At 44.1% G+C, this 19,298-nt stretch overlaps 1 protein-coding gene and 1 non-coding gene across 2 annotated transcripts in view; both read right to left on the bottom strand.

Annotated features, from left to right (window-relative positions):
• The window catches only part of LOC145415573 (tRNA (uracil-5-)-methyltransferase homolog A-like), a 495,026-nt gene that overhangs the window by 378,024 nt on the left and 97,704 nt on the right, over window positions 1-19,298 (bottom strand). Inside the window, exon 4 of the mRNA XM_080284796.1 lies at window positions 11,116-11,308. Coding sequence (XP_080140922.1) covers window positions 11,116-11,308 — 193 coding nt within the window. The remainder of the gene's footprint in view (window positions 1-11,115; window positions 11,309-19,298) is intronic.
• Window positions 13,639-13,757, bottom strand: LOC145417013 (5S ribosomal RNA). The gene has a single exon (XR_013900382.1). It is a non-coding gene; the product is annotated as a 5S ribosomal RNA (ribosomal RNA).

Below are 19,298 nucleotides of genomic sequence, written 5' to 3' on the forward strand. Positions count from 1 at the left end.
ATGGCCAAGGTAGAGCTGCAAAGAAAGTGGTTGAGGAGGCGAAGGGGAAGACAGGAGGGAGCAGCTCCTGTGAGAAGAGTGGAGAAATTGCAAGATAGTGAGAAGAGGACAGAGTATAAGAGCATAGTGGAAGAAAGATTGGGAAGGTATGAGCTAGAGCAGATGGAAGGGGTGGAAGACGTATGTAAGATATTCACGGAAGAGATAAGCGCAGCGTGTGAGGCGGTTTGTGGAGTGAGGAGGAGATGCAAGGGTGTGCAAGGGACAGCATGGTGGAATAATGAGGTGAAACGAGCTGTGGAACAAAAGAAGAAGGCATATGGTGAATGGTTGGCGAGTAGAGGTAGGGGAGAAGATGAGAGAGAGAAGAGAGAGGTATATGTGAGCAGGAGAAGGGAGGTTAAGAGACTGGTGAAGGAGAGTAAGAAGAAAGTGGATGAAGAGTTTGGGAGGAATCTGAGTGTGAAATGGAGGGAGAGTAAGAAATTGTTTTGGAAGGAGGTAAAGAAAGTAAGGCAGTGTGAAAGGGGAAATAGTAGGGGAGTGAAAGATAGGAATAATAGATTGTTGGTGGAGAAGAGAGAGAAATTGAGGAGATGGAAGGAGCACTTTGAGGATTTGTTGAATGTAGAGTGAGAGCAGTGTGAGTATAAGTGGTTGGGGAATGGCTGGGAGAAGAAGAGATGAGAGGAGGGAGGAAGAGATCAGTAGGTCAGAAGTAGTGGAAGCGATGAAGAAGATTAAGCTGGGAAAGGCCCCAGGAATTGATGGAGTGTGTGGTGAAATGCTTAGGTATGGGGGTGAGATTGTTGTGGAGTGGATATGGAAGTTGTGTAGATTGGCTTGGGAAGAGGGAAGGGTTCCAGAGGAGTGGAAATCAGGTATAATTGTTCCTCTGTACAAAGGAAAAGGGGAGAGAGAAGTATGTGGTAACCATAGGGGTATTTGCCTTCTTAGTGTGACTGGTAAAATATATGGTAGAATACTCATTGATAGGGTTAGGCATATGACAGAGGAGCTAGTTGGAGAAGAACAAGGGGGATTTAGGAAGGGAAAAGGGTGTGTAGATCAGATATTTGTTCTAAGATGTTTAGTGGAGAAGTATCTAGAGAAGGGAAGGAAAGTGTACGCTGCCTTCATGGACTTGGAGAAAGCTTATGACAGAATAGATAGGAAAGGTATGTGGAAGGTACAGTAATCCCTCTAATATCCGAACGCCCAATATCCGAACATCCCCACTAACCGGACATAATCCTCCTGGGATCCAATATTCCCAAAATGGGCCAAAAACCGCAAAAAAATCGAAAAAAATCTGACTTTTTTCCCTCCCATAATTTGAAATTCCCGCCTGGCGCCATACAGCTGTTACACCATGGTTCGTTCACCCCTTCCTTCCTCCCCCTCCCCCCTCCCCTGTCCGGTTGCCATTTGGTATTTTTCATTACCAAGTGTGGGCCAATTTGGTAATGAAAAATTCGTTTGTTAATGAATTAAAATAATGCATTACCAAATGGATTTTTCACATGTATGAGGATACACAGGATGGAGATGGTGGATTGTTTGCTCTCTCTGATTAATCTGCTACCCTACATTGTGTGAAAATAATCAACATGGTGTTAGTTATAAGGAGAGTGATTACATGTATTTCCACTTGTATATATAATTAGTGAAGAATATATGCTAGCTTTACGAATTTGGTAATGAAAAATTATATTTGACAATGAAAGTTGAGGAGATTGGTAATGTGGCTGTTGCGATCTGGCAACTCTGTTACCCCACCAACATCAACAGTCACAGCTTAACTCCGATGGAGAGCAGATACTCATAACAGTGCAAGCCACAGGTGCTTGTTTTTTGTGAATAAACAGTGAATAAACTGCAATACCTTGCCACTAGAACACACAGGAATTTACAGTGTTGTGCAGTGTTAAGAAATTAGAATTTAGAGTGCAGAGGATTAACTGTGGACTGCAAACTGGCGGTTCAAACCAGTCCAAGACCAAGGGACTTGTAAGTACCCAGAATGTTTAATATTGTATAAACTCACCTCTAAAACCTCATTTTATGGTTCTTTTGCATTTATTTCAGTCTTTTATGTCCCTTATTGGTGTGATTTGGGTCTTAAATAGGTGCAATGCATGTCCAGAGGGAGTTGTATAGGTGTTTTTCAGAGTTAGGGTCCATAAGTACTAGTCCATAAGCTGGGGCCCAATATCCGGACAGGACCACTATCCGGACCTGCCTATGGCTCTATTGATCCGGATATTGGAGGGGTTACTGTATTAAGAATATATGGAGTGGAGGGGAAATTGTTGAGTACTGTGAAGAGTATGTACGAGGGAGCTAGGGCTACGGTGCGAGTGGATGGTGAGCTGAGTGAGTTCTTTGATCTCAATGTGGGACTGAAACAGGGGTGTGTAATGTCTCCATGGCTGTTTAATATACTGTATGTATGGATGGGGTCGTAAAGGAGGTACAAGGTAGGGCAGTGGATGTGGGGGTGGCCCTAATGAATGAGGGTGAGATTTGGAAGCTTCCGGTGTTGCTGTTTGCTGATGATACAGTATTGTTGAGTGAAGATGAATGGGAGTTGCAAGGTTTGGTGAATGAATTTGGGACAGTGTGTAGGAGGAGGAAGCTGAAAGTTAATGTAAACAAAAGTAAAGTTATGGTGTTTGAGAGGAATGAAGTCACAGAGTGTGCAGTGAGGTTGGATGGTGAGGATATGGAGAATGTGAGTGCATTCAAGTACTTGGGTAGTGTGATGAGTAAGGAAGGAACTTTGGGGGATGAAGTACGTGAAAGGGTACAGCAGGGAAGGAAGGTTGTTGGCACACTGAAAGCAGTGATGAGAAATAGGGAGGTGAGTATGGAAGTTAAGAAGTCACTGCATGATGGTATTGTGATCCCTACCCTGACGTCTGGAAGCGAGGCGTGGACCTTGCAAGAGGGGAACAAGTCAAGAGTGAGAGCAGTGGAAATGAGTTACTTGAGAGGAGCATGTGGAGTGACAGGGAGGGACAGGTTGACGAATGAAGAAGTGAAGGAACGTTGTGGGGTAGATGTGGATGTGGTTGAAAAGATTAGGAGAAATACACTGAGGTGGTTTGGACATGTGGAGAGGATGGAGAATGAAAGACTGACTAAGAGGGTGTATGTAGGTGAGGTGGAGGGAGGGAGAGGGAGGGGTAGACCGAGGATGAGGTGGAGGGATGGAGTTGAGAGGTATATGAGGGAGGGGGGGGTGAGTTGGGGGGAGGGGAGTCAAATGGTGGGTGACAGAGTGACTTGGAGGCGTTTTGTCTGCGGCCACCCTTTGCGGGATTAGGGCGTCGGGCTATAGATAGATAGATAGATAGAGTTTTCAAACACTGCCCACTGTCACTAGGGTCACTCCAACATCCACTGCCCTGCCTTGTACCTCTTTTATAACCCCATCCATATACAGACTGCGCAACCATGGAGATATGACTCATTCCTGTTTCAATCCATCCTTCAAATAGAAAAATTATCTCAGTTCACTAGCCACACACACTATAGCCTTAGCACCCTCACACATACTCTTTAGAGCATTCAACAATTTCCCATTTACTCCATACATTCTTAATACTTTCCACAGTTCTTGTCTATCCACCCCATCATATGCTTTCTCCAAATCCATGAAGGCCACGTACAGCTTTTTTCCCTTCTCTAGAAACTTTTCCACTAAAGACCGCCATCCATCCATCCATCATTCAATCCTACATTGCCCCATGATGAGCATAGGAGCTGGGGGCTAGGCAAGTTAGTCCTGACATTTAAGATGCGAGTGACCAGCCTCACTCATCCCTAAGTGGCATTACGTGAGCAATAAACCCCAACCACCCCTTGGATATAAACTTTCACCAGCTGAATCTGATTGGAGTTCTGTAATTACCCACTAAACCATCAAGCGCCACTAAAGACCTAAGAATGAATATCTGATCTACACAACCTCTTCCCTTCCTAAAACCTCCCTCTTCTTCTCCATCTAATTCCTTTGTTATTTCCCTACCTCGTCAAAAAGTATCCTAACATATACTTTTCCTATCACACTATGAAGGCAAATGCTTCTATGATTACCACATGCTTCTTTTCTCCTTTTCCTTTGGACATGGGAATAATTATACCTGACTTCCAATCCTCTGGGACTCTACCTTCCCCCCAGGCCAATCTGCACATCTTCCAGATCCATTCTACTACCATCTCTTCCCCATGCTTCTGCATTCTGCCACACACTCCATCAATTCCTGGGGTTTCACATTTTGATTTTCTTCATTACTTCCACTACTTCCATCCTACTGATTTCTTCCTCTGTTCTCACCTCCCTTCTTCGCCCAGCCATTCCCCAGCCACCTATACTTGCATTACTTTAATTTTCTATTTTCAACAATTTCTAAAAGCGTTCTCTCCATCTCTACTAGTGGAGACTAGTAATCCACCATCTCTATCTTTCACTCATCGACTAACTTCTTTGACACCCCGTCTAACTCTCTTTACTTCTATCCAGAACATTGTCATACAGTCCCCCAACTTTACACTCAAACTCCTCCCAAATTCCTCATCCACTCTCTCGTTACTTTCTTACTAACTGTTTCACCACTCTATACATCTCTACATATAACTCTCTCTTTCATCTCTCAACTTCCTGCACATCCCTGTTTCCCATCCACTTACTATTATGCTTTCTTCTTTTGTGCCACAGCCTGTCTTACATCTTCATTCCACCATGCTGTTCCTTGTACACCCTTTCGCCTTCTATTCACCCCATAAATCACTTCACATACTGCCAGATGCCTTAATCCCATATGGGGTGGCCCCAAATAAATCGCCTCCATGTCATCCTGTCCCCTGCCATTTCACCGCCCTGCTCCCAATTCACACCCCCCTCTCTCATATACCTCTCCACTCCATCCCTCCATCTCATACTTGGCCTCCCCCTCCCTCTCTCCCCCTCCATCTCACTCACATACACTCTCCTCATCAGTCTCTCACCCTCCATCCTCTCCACAAGGCCAAACCACCTCACTGCGTTTCTCCTGATGGTCCCTATCACATCCACATCCACACCACAATGCTCCTACACATCCTCATTTGTCAGTCTGTCTCTCCATGTGACTCCACAGGCTCTTCTCAAATAACTCATTTCCACTCACTCTTGACTTCTGTCCCTCCAACAACATCGAAATTTCACTTCTATATGTTAGAGTTGGTATCACAATACTGTCATGTAGTAACTTTTTCACTTCCGTACTCACTTCCCTGCTTCTTATCACTGCTTTCAAGGAACCAGGAACCTCTCTTCCTTGTTGTACCTTTTCAAGCACTTCCCTCTCCAAACTTCCATCCTTACTCATCACACTACCCAAGTACTTAAATGTACTCACATTATCCATTTCCTCATCATCAAACTTCACTATACATTCACTGGCTTCACTTCCCTCAAAGAACATAACTTTACTATTCCCTACATTCACCTTTAGATTCTGTTTCTTACACACTCTCCCAAACTCATCCACCAAGCCTTGCAGCTCCCCTTCGTCTTCACTTAACAACACAGTATCATTTGCAAACAACAGCACTGGGAGCTAAAACACTGCCCTCTCTCATTAGAGTCACTCCAACATCCACTACCCTACCTTATAACCCCATCCATGTACAGATTGAACAACCATCCCTGTTTGAACCCAACCTTCAAATAGGAAAATTCACTCAGTTCACTATCCACATGCATTGCAGCCTTAGCACCCTCATACATACTCTTCACAGCATTCAACAACTTCCCATCTACTCCATATATTCTTAATACTTTCAATCCTTGTCTATCCACCCTGTCATATGCTCTCTCCAAATCCATGAAGGATACATACAACATCTTTCTCTTCTCTAGAAACTTTTCCACTAAATCTAAGAAAGAATATCTGATCTACACAACCTCTTCCATTCCTAAAGCCCCCCTGTTCTTCTCCAACTAATTCCTCTGTTATTTCCCTAACTCTGTCAATAAGTATCCTACCATATACTTTTCCTATTATACTAAGAAGACAAATGCCCCTATAATTAACACACACTTCTTTTTCCCCTTTCCCTTTGTACAAGGGAATAATTATACCTGACTTCCAATCCTCCAGGACTCTACCTTCCTCCCTGGCCAATCTGCACATCTTCCACATCCATTCGACTACTATTTCTCCCCCATGCTTTATCATTTCACCACATACTCCAGCAATTCCTGGGGCTTTCCCTATTTTGACTTTCTTCATTGCTACCACAACTTCCATCCTACTGATTTCTTCATGTCTTTCACCTCCCTCCTTCTCCCAGCCATTCCCCAGCCACTGATACGCACATTGCTTTCATTCTCTAAGTTCAACAATTCCTTAAAGGGTTCTCTCCATCTGCTCACTTTTTCTCCCTTCTCCACTAGTAATCTACCATTTTATCTTTCATTCCCTTACTAACTTCATTGCCACCCTGTTTAACTCTCTTTACCTCTTTTCAGAACATATTCTTACATTCACTCCGCTTTACACTCAAATTCCTTCCAAGTTCCTCATCCACTCTCTTCTTACCCTCTCTTACTAATCTTTTCACCTCTCTCCTCCTTTCTACATATAACTCTCTCTTCCGTCTCTCCCCTTCTTCCACGCCCCTATTTCTCATCCATTCATTACATGCTTTCTTCTTTTGAGTCACAGCCTGTCTCACCTCTTCATTCCACCATGCTGTTCCTTGCATCCCCTTTCGTCTTCTCTTTACCCCACACACCACCTCACGTGCTGCACATATTTCTTCTGTGAATATCTTGCACACACCTTCCACATCCCTCATCTGCTCCAGTTCATATTTACCAAATCGTTCCTCCACTTCTCACGTATATTCTGCCTTTTCTCATCCTCTTGTAACCTTTCCACTCTCTGATCTACCCCTTCCTCCCATCCTTCCCTTCTTCTATTTCTCCATTTTACTTGGACCACTACCAAGTGGTGGTCAGAAAGTCCACTCCCCGAACCTCTATATGGTCTTGCATCCATTACACAATTTTGCATCCTTTCATCCACACACACATAATCAATCACTGCCTTCCTTTCATTCAGTTCACCACTCACCCTTGCCATCACTCGCCATGTATACCTGCGGATCATTTTATGCCTGAAGAGGGTACTGGCTATCACCAGCCCCCTCCTGGCACAAATGTCCACTAGAGCACTGCCATTCTCATCTATCTCAGCAGGCACACCCCACTCACCAACTACTTCATCTACCTTCACATTCCTTACTTCACCATTCATATCACCAATCAAAAACACTCTCCCATTCCTTCCAAATTTTTCCATGCATACTTCCACATTTGTCCAGAACTCTTCTCTCACTCTGCTTATACAATCTTGCGTTGGCGCATACACGCACACAATTGCCCACGTTTGTAGTCCAGCTTTCAATCTTACCCACACAATCCTTGAGCCAACTGATCCATACTCTCTCATATTCTCCTTCCACATGTTACCCACAACAATACACACTACTTTTGCCCTCTCATTATCACCTACTCCTGCATATATACCCCATCCATACTCCCATTCTCTCACACTCTCTCCCCTCCATTAAGTTTCAGTTAATCCACATACATCCACTTTTGCACCCTTCAGTACCTGGACAATCTCTCTCTCTTTCACATCATCATTTGCATCCCTTACATTCCACGTCGTCATTCAAATCATGTCCTTTGTTCAGTCCTTAGTTGTCATCTTTTGGTCAGTCCTGGTCTGAGGCTTTCTGTTTGTATTTTTAGTTAGTTGTTTTCCGGGGAGAGGCACTAACCCTCCGCCAACCCACCTGCTGTCACATTGGGAACACATGTCGGTTGGTTATAAGGTTACCACCCAGCGCTGTAAATGCTTTCCTGGTTTACAGGAAATCATTTGGCTTGCCACTCGATGTAGAGCTACCCTAAAAACAGGGTACCACTACACTAAGTGGGTGGATGTTGGGAATCCTCACCTACTACACAGATTTCTTCTCTGAATTTCTTGCACATACCTTCCATGTCCCCCATCTGCTCCACATCACATTTATCCAATCGATCCTCCACTTCTCTTCTTACATTCTGCCTATTTTTCCATCCTCTTCTAACCCTTCTATTCCCCTTGCATGGACTACTTCCTGTCCTTCCCTTCTCCAACTCCTCCATTTCATTTGAACTCTGACTTTCACCACCACCACATGGTGGTCAGAAAGTCCAGTCCTGCAACTTCTGTATGCTCTTGCATCCATTACACACCTTCTCATTCTATCATCCATCCATTCATCTATCCGTCATCCACTCCTACATTGTCCCATGAGGAGCGTAGATGCCCAGGGCTAGGAAGTTGGTCCCGATGTTTAAGATGAGGGTGACCAGCCTCACTCATCCCTGAGTGATATTACATGAGTGCTCAACCCCAACCACCCCTTGGATATAAACCTTCACTGGCTCAATCCAACTGGAGCGCAATAATTACCCACTAAACCACCAGGTGCCAAAATGTGGTTATATGGTTACCACCCAGCATAATAAATGGTTTCCTGGTGTACATGACACCATTTGGCCTGTCACTCAGTGTAGAGTCACCCACAGGCAGAAGAGGAAAGAATGAAGGAAAGAAAGACAGAAAAGAGAGTGTAAAACTACCCGTAGGCAGAAGAACTAGGAAAGAAAGCAGGAAAGGAAGACAGAAGAGGATGGAAGGAAAGAAGGTTGGAGGAGAGGAAAGGACAGACACCCGACAGCAGCACAACATCGAGTGAGTGGCTATCATCCACACACACATAATCGATTATTGTCTTCCGTTCATTCAGTTCACCACCCACCCTTCTCATCACTCGCCACGTATACAGGTGGATCATTTTGTGTCGAAAGAGGATATTGGCTATCACCAACCCCCTCCCTGCACAAATGTCCACTAGTGCACTACCATTCTCATCCACTTCTGCAGGCACACCCCACTCTCCAAATACTCCATCCACCTTCACATTCCCTACTTTTCCATTCATATCTCCAATCAAAAACACTCTCATTTATTTCAATATTTTCCATGCACACTTCCACATTTGTCCAGAACCCTTCCTTCACTCTACTTGCACGATCTTGCGTTGGCACATACCCACACACAATCGCCTACATTTGTAGTCCAACCTTCAATCTTACCCACGCTATCCTCAAGGCGATGAATCCACATTCTCTTATATTCTCCTTCCACCTGTTGCACACAACAAGACAAACTCCTTCTTTTGCCTTCTCATTCTCACCTACTCCTGCATATAAACTCCATCCATACTTCCATTCTCTCACAGTCTCACCTCTCCAGTGACTCCTCATACATCCACTTTTGCAACCTCAAGCACTTGGACAATCTCTCTTTCACCTCATCATTCACACCCCTTACATGCCACGCCGCAATCCATACCATGTTCTTCGTTCGGTCCTTAGTCATCACCTGTTGGTCAGTCCTGGTCTGAGGTTTTGTATTCATATTTTTAGTTAGCTGTTTCCTTGTAGGGGAAATAACCCTCCGCCAACCCACTTGTTGTCACGTAGGGAACACATGTTGGCTGGTTACAAGGTTACCACCAAGCGCTGTCAATGATTTCCTGGTTTACAGGAAATCATTTGACTTGCCACTCAATGCAGAGGTACCCTAAAATAGAGTGCCGCTACACTAAGTGGGTGGATGATGGGAACCCCCACCTAAGAAACATAAATAATATAAATACAGAAAGTCATTACTACTATATAAGTTAGGCATCTGTTCCAAAATATTACAGCTATTATAATATGTTGGGTGGCTCTAATGAATGAGGGTGAGATCTGGAAGCTTCCGGTGTTGCTGTTTGCTGATGATACAGTACTGCTGAGTGAAGATGAATGGGAGTTGCAAGGTTTGGTGAATGAATTTGGGACAGTGTGTAGGAGGAGGAAGCTGAAAGTTAATGTAAACAAAAGTAAAGTTATGGTGTTTGAGAGGAATGAAGTCACAGAGTGTGCAGTGAGGTTGGATGGTGAGGATATGGAGAATGTGAGTGCATTCAAGTACTTGGGTAGTGTGATGAGTAGGGATGGAACTTTGGGGGATGAAGTGCGTGAAAGGGTACAACAGGGAAGGAAGGTTGTTGGTACACTGAAAGCAGTGATGAGAAATAGGGAGGTAAGTATGGAAGTTAAGAAGTCACTGCATGATAGTATTGTGATCCCTACCCTGACGTATGGAAGCGAGGCATGGACCTTGCAAGAGGGGAACAAGTCAAGAGTGAGAGCAGTGGAAATGAGTTACTTGAGAGGAGCATGTGGAGTGATGTGGAGGTACAGGTTGACGAATGAAGAAGTGAAGGAACGTTGTGGGGTGGATGTGGATGTGGTTGAGAAGATTAGGAGAAATACACTGAGGTGGTTTGGACATGTGAAGAGAATGGAGAATGAAAGACTGACTAAGAGGTGTATGTAGGTGAGGTGGAGGGAGGGAGAGGGAGAGGTAGACCGAGGATGAAGTGGAGGGATGGAGTTGAGAGGTATATGAGGGAGGGGGGGGTGAGTTGGGGGGAGGGTAGTCAAATGGTGGGTGACAGAGCAACTTGGAGGCGTTTTGTCTGCGGCCACCTTTTGCGGGATTAGGGCGTCGGGCTATAGATAGATAGATAGAGATAATATGTTCATACTAGAAACTGGGGGAAGTGGCTTAACAGGTTTTAAAGTCAGGAATGACACTTTAAAAGACCATGTTTTTGTAGGTAACACTGATATAATTAAAAAAAAAAAAAAAAAGAGTAAAAAATAAAGCAAATGGTAAAATGGTAATGGCAAATCCCACATTTCCCTCTTAAAGATGTACAGGCCAAAGGCCAGGGTCTAGCAGCCCAGTACATCTAAAGGTAGATGAATAGCCTACTCCTTTTGATGAAATAACATGATTAAAAAAAAAAAAAAAATCCAAACACTTTATAGGGATTAAACCTATGCATATGATTAGGCTGTTACCCTGTCTGTGGCACTCAAACTACTCAACACCAGGATTGGCTGTAAATCTCTTATCCTCTTTCATAGTCAACCTACTGTGCACTGACCAATGGTAAACTCGCACTTGTTCCGATATCCCTCTGTACATGGCGATGGCAGTATGGGGTCCACCTCGCACATTTGTCCTCGCCGCCGCTGCTTCTGCCACTGAATCAGACGTGCCACTTCAGGATTCACATGAGCCAATTCATTCCCGAACTTGCGCAGAATGTGAAGTGCTTCTTTCTGCTTCATCTCCAACTAGGTAAAAAAAAAAAAAAAAAAAAAAAGGTAAACCCTTAAGCTGATTTTATTAATTCACAAAAGGCTTTCCAAACTGAAGAGGTTAATTATGATTGTATCTAACTTAATCCATTCAGTAAATCTACCCTAAACCTGAATAACAATATCTGATGGTAGCATGAATACAACAGAAAATTGTACAGTAAAACCCTTTAAGGCAGACTCCTGTTAAAGCAGAAAAGTAAAATGAAATAAACATCTCAAAAATGAATAAATGTGGCCATAATCAAGGCCCCAAGCATGGGCTCAAAACCTTATCATTGTTTGTTCAGTTGTCCATTCTTTTGCTGCTGACTGAATAAAACACCATGTAATACATAAAAAGTGAAAGGTGAACTGACATTCTGGTAAATGCTCAATTCCAGTATCAGTAAATCAGCTGTATGATGGACAACTTGGCACAACAGACATCCCCCCCCCCCTCCCATTAGTCCACTTAGAGGTTTCTGTTGGGTGAGGTGTAGCATCCATTTGTGGAAGGTTACCTTTGTCTCATGAAGGACTACTATGAAAGTGATGTGGGACCAAGGCCTGGTAGCTGGCCTTGCACAACACCTCCTGGTGGCCAGGTGGGGAATTCTTTCACAATTACCAAGCTGTCAAAGTCAGAGCTGAGACTACTACCCTCACAGATTGCCTAAAGACAACTCATCCCCTTGGAGGCTATGACTCCTCCATTTTCACCGAACCTCGCCATATGGAAGGTCACAGTTCTGACCTTGGTAAGGAACTGTCTGCTAAAGGCCAGCAGCTGCTTGCTTGCAGTCAATGAGTCTGCTTGGCCAGACAAACCAGGGAAAAGCAACAACAATTGCTCTAGTTGTTATTGTTGTACTTGTCTTGCTACTCTACTCTGATCTAGCAGACCCATCAATCACAGGCAAACAACTGCCCCTGTAGGGCCATCCTGTGCAGCGACCCAAGTTCCCAAGCAGCTAACAGCAGTTTGCCACAGTAAAGTGTGGGGATTAATGTGGAGGTTTGGTTCCTGTGTGCACACCACATATATATATATATATATATATATAGGTAAGCCCTTAATTCACGCGAACTTTTTTCACGCGATTTACATTATCCACGAATTTTTCGTACAATCCTTAAAACATAAAATTATAGTATTCAAATAAATAATTTTAATATACGAGAGAAATAAATAAAATATAAAAATGCCTACCTGCTGCACGTGTGCATACATGTGTGTGTGTGTGTGTGTGTGTGTGTGTGTGTGTGTGTGTGTGTGTGTGTGTGTGTGGGAGGTCGGTCTACCACGCACCACACAGTCAGTTTGAATCCGACGGTCGAACCATGCATGACTCGCAAATATATATATATATATATATATATATCCCTTTTGCACGCGAGGACCAATTTTTTTTTTTTTTTTAGTGTATTTTTTATTAGTACGCAAATTCATCTCCTTGTAAGTTAGACGGGCAGCAAAGAGTGGCCCAAATCCGGGGTTACACCAAGTACACGACATTGCCCCCTCAAGAAGCAATAACAGGTAAAGGTCTATCTATCTATGTACCTAATGCCAGATGCCATAATCCTGTAAGGGGTGGCCATTTGACTTTCAGTTATTGGTTTTACAGGGAGGGGCACTAACCCTCCACCAACCCACTTGCTGGCACGTAGGGAGCACATATGGCTTGGTTATATGGTTATCACTCAGCAATGTAAATGGTTTCTTGGCTTACAGGAAACCATTTGGCTTGTCACTCAATGTAAAGCCACCTGTAAAGGAAGGAAGAGCAAATAAGAAGTGACAGGAAAGATGGGAGGAAGAGAGGAGGGCAGGAACAGAAAAAGAATGATAAAGGCTAATGAAGAAGTAGGCAGTACTACATCAAGTGAGTAGATAATGGTCGCCACCACCTACCACCAATGATTTACCTAGTAAAGCCATGATCTTGTAGGATTACTTTATCTTATGTAATATGTCTTAGATAGTTTCCCTGTATGGTTCAATATTTAAGTCTGAAAGGCATCTCAAGGGTTGCCCATGAAGGGGGATGCCGCAAATATGTACTTTTTCCAGTAAGTTTATGTATTCACAGTACGCGAATTCCTAGTATGCGACGTCCTCTGCCACCCATATAGGTGCAGACTAGGGGGATGTACTATATAAATATATATATATATATATATATACAGCATACACATACACATCATTCATTCATTCATTGCCAGACGCCATGTATCCCAAACGGGGTGGCCAAGGGCTAAGAGTTAGTTGTTTTACACGGAGGGACACTAATCCTCCACCAACCCCACTTGACACGTAGGGATGCCAACAGCATCTGGTGTTCCCAGGCGGTCACCCATCCAAGTACTAACCAGACCCAACGTTGCTTAACTTCGCTGATCGGACGGGAAGCGGTGTAATCAACGTGGTATGGCCGTTGGCCATATATATACACACACACACATACATATATATACACACACACACACATATACAGTACCCTAGCATCCAGCACGTGTTAGTCCAGTACGATTCGAGTCCAGCACGGTGAGCAATTAATTAGTATTATTTAATACGATTTAATTACTGCAAGACGAGTGTGTTAGCATAACACGCACAGAGCTCCGAGAAGTGGGCCAAATCCGCAGAGTTCACTCTAGCACGATCACCCCCGGTCCAACACGGCCATACTGGACATTCCCATGATGATGATAGCCAATGAAAAACTTCTGATCAAGTAGCCTTCCCCGCCCGCTATCGTGACGTGATCGTGATGCCGCCCAATTAAAAACGCTTCTGATGTCACGTGATGTTTTGTTTACATTTCTCCCGCCACAGAGCCACTCAGTCGCATAATTGCATTGGAAGGTGCTTTTTTCTTGCTGCATTTTCTGCCCTTGTTACTGCATTTTACTCTGCTCACGATGCCTAGGAAGCCTTCTGAGAACCCCAAGAAGCGTCGGCACCTCCCTCAGGCCACCAAGCTAGAAAGCATCGGGAGTAAGAAGAAAGGGGAGAGGAAAGTTGACATTGCCAAGGCCTACGACATGAATGAAGCCAACGTGATCATAATAAAAAACTTAAGACAAGATCCTGGCAGCCGAAGGCTATCACACGGCACTTCATACCAGGTTTGCTGAAGATACGATGGTAAATCGGAACGGTAACGTGGTAAAATTGCCGACGATACCACGGGCATTTGGAATTCATCTGGATGGATTCCTGTCGAGCATACGATGGGGAAAACAGTGTGACCAAAACCCAGGCGACTCGACAGAGAATGTATCGTACTACAGCATTGAACATTTAGCCTGATACTGAATACATATTAATATTTTAGAATAAACATCAATCGTTTTGAAACCCTTCTCATCGGCGTGCGTACCAGTTTATAAACAAAGTTGCTTCTCCTTATTCTCTACCAAGTCAGCGACAGCGATCACTTTCCACAGTCACGAGACGGGGCTCTGGCAACAGTGTGAGAAGCATGCACTTTCCCAAGGATTACAGGGCTAGGACAAGCAGAAGCAGGACTTCCATGGCTGTGGACGAAGATAGTGATTCTGAGTGTGATTTCGAAGGATTTATGAGGGAGGTTTGATTTCGAAGGATTTATGAGGGAGGTTGAGGAGGAGCAACAGACATTACCCGCTAGTGACGCCAGCAGCCATCCTCCGGGGACCCAGTAGGACTACCTACAGCCTTGGATACCACCTTCCATTCCCAGCAAGCCCACCAACACTATCCTAAAAGGTTAGTTATCATTCATAGCACAGTGCCATTTATTATAATTACAATAGTACCAATATATGTATAGGTATATGGTAGGTATTTAAGGTGACTTTTCCGAGGGTTGTTGACATAATTCATTTTTCCCCATAAGCTCTATTGTTAGTCCAACACGTTTTTGGTCCAACACGTGACCCATGCATGACAATATTAACATGCTGGACGCGAGGGTACTGTATATCTATATATCTATTCCCAGACGCCTCAATCCCGTTCAGGGTGGCCACAAACAAATCACCTCCACGTCGCCCTGTCCCCCGCCATTTCGCTGCCACGCTCCCAACTCACACCCCCCTCTCTCATATACCTCTCCACCCCATTCCTCCATCTCATCCTCAGCCTCCCCCTCCCTCTTCCCCATCCACCTCACTCACATACACTCTCTTCGTCAGTCTTTCACCCTCCATCCTCTCCACATGGCCAAACCACCTCAGTGTATTCCTCATAACGCTTCCTATCACATCCACATCCACACCACAACACTGCTTTATATCCTCATTTGTCAGCCTGTCTCTCCATGTGACTCCACAGGCTCCTCTTAAATAACTCATTTCCACTCTCTCACTCTTGTGTCCTTCCAGCAATGTCCAAGCTTCACTTCCATATGTTAGAGTTGGTATCACAATACTGTCATATAGTAACTTTTTCACTTCAATGCTCACTTCCCTGCTTCTTATCACTGATTTCAAGGAACCAGCAACCTTTCTTCCCTGCTGTACCCTTTCAAGCACTTCGCCCTCCAATCCTCCATCCTTACTCATCACACTACCCAAGTACTTAAATGTACTCACATTATCCAATTCCTCACCATCCAACCTCGCTGTACATTCATTGACTACACCTCTCTCAAAGACCATCACTTTACTCTTCTCCACATTCTCCTTTAGATTCCGTTTCTCATCCACCAAGCCTTGCAGCTCTCCTTCGTCTTCACCCAACAACACAGTATCATCTGCAAACAACAGTACAGGGAGTTTCCAAACACTACCCTCTCTCACCAGGGCCACTCCAACATCCACTACCCTACCTTGTACAGTTGCGAGCAGATGACTCGAGGCCACCTAGTCCATCAAGATGTTGGTGTTTTATCTGGCAACAGTGGTAGCTGTGAACTTGAACCAAGATTCAGTCAGCTGTTCGGGCAAAACAAACCCAGTGATAATTTGTTAATGTGCTGTTCTAACTGGTCTCCAATCAATACCATGCAAGTAAACGTATTATACTGATAATGATGAACGTGTCATACACGTGGTAGATATATTAATAACCACAGTATTACAACATAGGCATCCAAATAGTGCTGCGTTCATTCATGTGAGACACAAGGGTATCGGTAGTGATTTATTTTGTTCGACTATCGTCGTGAACCAAACAACCTTTACTAGTTTTCAAGAGATATGCCGTAGGATTATCAGCTTCACCGCAACCTAGAATTATTATCACAAAAAACACCATCATGCCAGGCATCCCTCACCGTTAACCTCACTTTCGTCGACCTCTGACTCCAAAGCAGGTGGGACAGTTAAAGATTCACACCACAGTAGGCGGAACAAGGGGAGGGGGGGTGTGGGAGTTATATGGAGGGTGGTGGGTGAGGAAGGGAGGGACGAGGTGGGACGTGTGATGGGAGGGGGGTGAGAGGGCAAGTAGTTGGCTGCAGTATTTAACATATATGAGATTAGAGATTGTAATAGGTTTGTTTTGACAGAGAAAACCAATCTTCTGACAAATTATCACTGGGTTTGTTTCGCCCGAACAGCTAACTGAATCTCGGTCAAGTCCACAGCTACCACTGTTGCCAGATAAAACACCAACATCTTGGTGGACTAAGTGGCCTCGAGTCATCTGCTCGCAACTGTACCTCTTTTATTACCCTATCCATGTACAGATTGAACAACCATGGAGACACGACACATCCCTGTTTCAACCCAATCTTCAAAGAGAAAAATTCACTCAGTTCACCATCCACTTGCACTGCAGCCTTAGCACCATCATACATACTCTTCACAGCATTCAATAACTTCCCATCTACTCCAAATATTCTTAATACTTTCCACAATCCTTGTCTATCCACCCTGTCATACGCTTTCTCGAAATCCATGAAAGCCACATACAACTTCTCTCCCTTCTCTAGAAACTTTTCCACTAAAGATCTAAGAATGAATATCTGATCCACACAACCTCTTCCCTTCCTAAAGCCTCCCTGTTCTTCTCCAATCAATTCCTCTGTTCTAACTCTAACTCTGTCAATAAGTATCCTACCATACACTTTTCCTACTATACAGTACTAAGATGACAAATCCCCCTATGATTACCACACACTTCTTTTTCCTCTTTTCCTTTCTACAAGGGAATAATTATATCTGACTTCCAATCCTCCGGGACTCTACCTTCCTCCTAGGCCAATCTGCACATTTTCCACATCCATTCTACTACTATCTCTCCCCCATGCTTCAGCATTTCACCATACACTCCATCAATTCCTGGGGCTTTCCCCAATTTAACTTTTTCCATTGCTTCCACAACTTCTATCCTACTGATTTCTTCCTGTCTTCTCACCTCCCTCCTTCTCCCAGCCATTCCCCAGCCACTTATACTCGCATTACTTCCATCCTCTATGTTCAACAATTCCTTAACGTGTTCTCTCCATCTGCTCACTTTTTCTCCCTTCTCCACTAATAATCTACCATTTTTATCTTTCACTCCCCTGCTAACTTCATTTCCACCCTGTCTTACTCTTTTCACCTCTTTCCAGAACATTTTCTTACAGTCCCTCCACTTTACACTCAAGTTCCTTCCAAATTCCTCATCCGCTCTCTTCTTACTCTCTCTTACTAATCTTTTCACCTCTCTCTTTCTTTCTACATATAACTCTCTCTTCCGCCTCTCAACTTCTTCCATGCCCCTATTTCTCATCCATTCATTGTATGCTTTCTTCTTTTGTGCCACAGCCTGTCTCACCTCTTCATTCCACCACACTGTTCCTTGCACACCCCTCCGTCTTCTCTTCATCCCACACACCACATCACATGCTGCACATATTTCTTCTGTGAATATCCTGCACACACCTTCCATGTCCCCCATCTGCTCCAATTCATATTTGCCCAAACGTTCCTCCACTTCTCTCTTATACTCTGCTTTTTTCTCATCCTCTTGTAACCTTTCCACTCTCCTTACAAATACTCCTTCTTCCCGTCCTTCCTTTCTTCTATTTCTCCATCGTAAATGGATCCTGATTCTGGCCACCACCAAGTAGTGGTCAGAAAGTCCACTCCCCCAGCCTCTATAAGCTCTTGCATCCATTACACATTCTTGCATCCTTTCATCCACACACACATAATCAATCATTGCCTTCCTTTCATTCAGTTTACCATCCACCCTTGTCATCACTCGCCATGTATACCTGTGGATCATCTTGTGCCTGAAGAGGGTATTGGCTATCACCAACCCCCTCCCAGCACAAATGTCCACTAATGCACTGCCAATCTCATCTATCTCAGCAGGCACACCCCACTCACCAACTATTCCATCCACCTTCACATTCCCTACTTTACCATTCATATCACCGATCAAAAACACTCTCTCATTCCTTCCAAACTTTTCCATGCACACTTCCACATTTGTCCAGAACTCTTCTCTCACTCTGCTTGCACGTTCTTGCGTTGGCGCATACACACACACAATCGCCCACATTTGTATTCCAACTTTCAATCTTACCCACACAATCCTTGACCCAACTGATCCATACTCTCTTATGCTCTTCTTCCATCTTTTACTCACAACTATACATACTCCTCTTTTCCCCTCTCATTCTCACCTACTCCTGCATATATACCCCATCCATACTCCCATTCTCTCACACTCTCACCTCTCCATTTAGTTTCACGTTATTCCGCATACATCAACTATCACACCCTCAAGCACCTGAACAATCTCTCTCTCTTTCACCTCATCATTTGCTCCCCTTACATTCCATGTTCCAATTACCATGTCCTTTGTCCGGTCCTTGGTCGTCATCTTTTGGTCAGTCCTTGTCCGAGGCTTACTGTTTGTCTTTTTAGTTATTTGTTTTCCGGGGAGGGGCACTAACCCTCCACCAACCCTTTTAGTCGCCTTTTACGACAAGCAGGGATACTGGGGGAGTATTCTTGATAGATCCCCCTACCCCCAGTGGCTATATTTATATATACACAC

The sequence above is a fragment of the Coenobita brevimanus genome, chromosome 13, assembly GCF_032717465.1.
Source record: "Coenobita brevimanus isolate Jiangsu-jjx chromosome 13, ASM3271746v2, whole genome shotgun sequence".
NCBI classification, from domain to species: domain Eukaryota; kingdom Metazoa; phylum Arthropoda; class Malacostraca; order Decapoda; family Coenobitidae; genus Coenobita; species Coenobita brevimanus.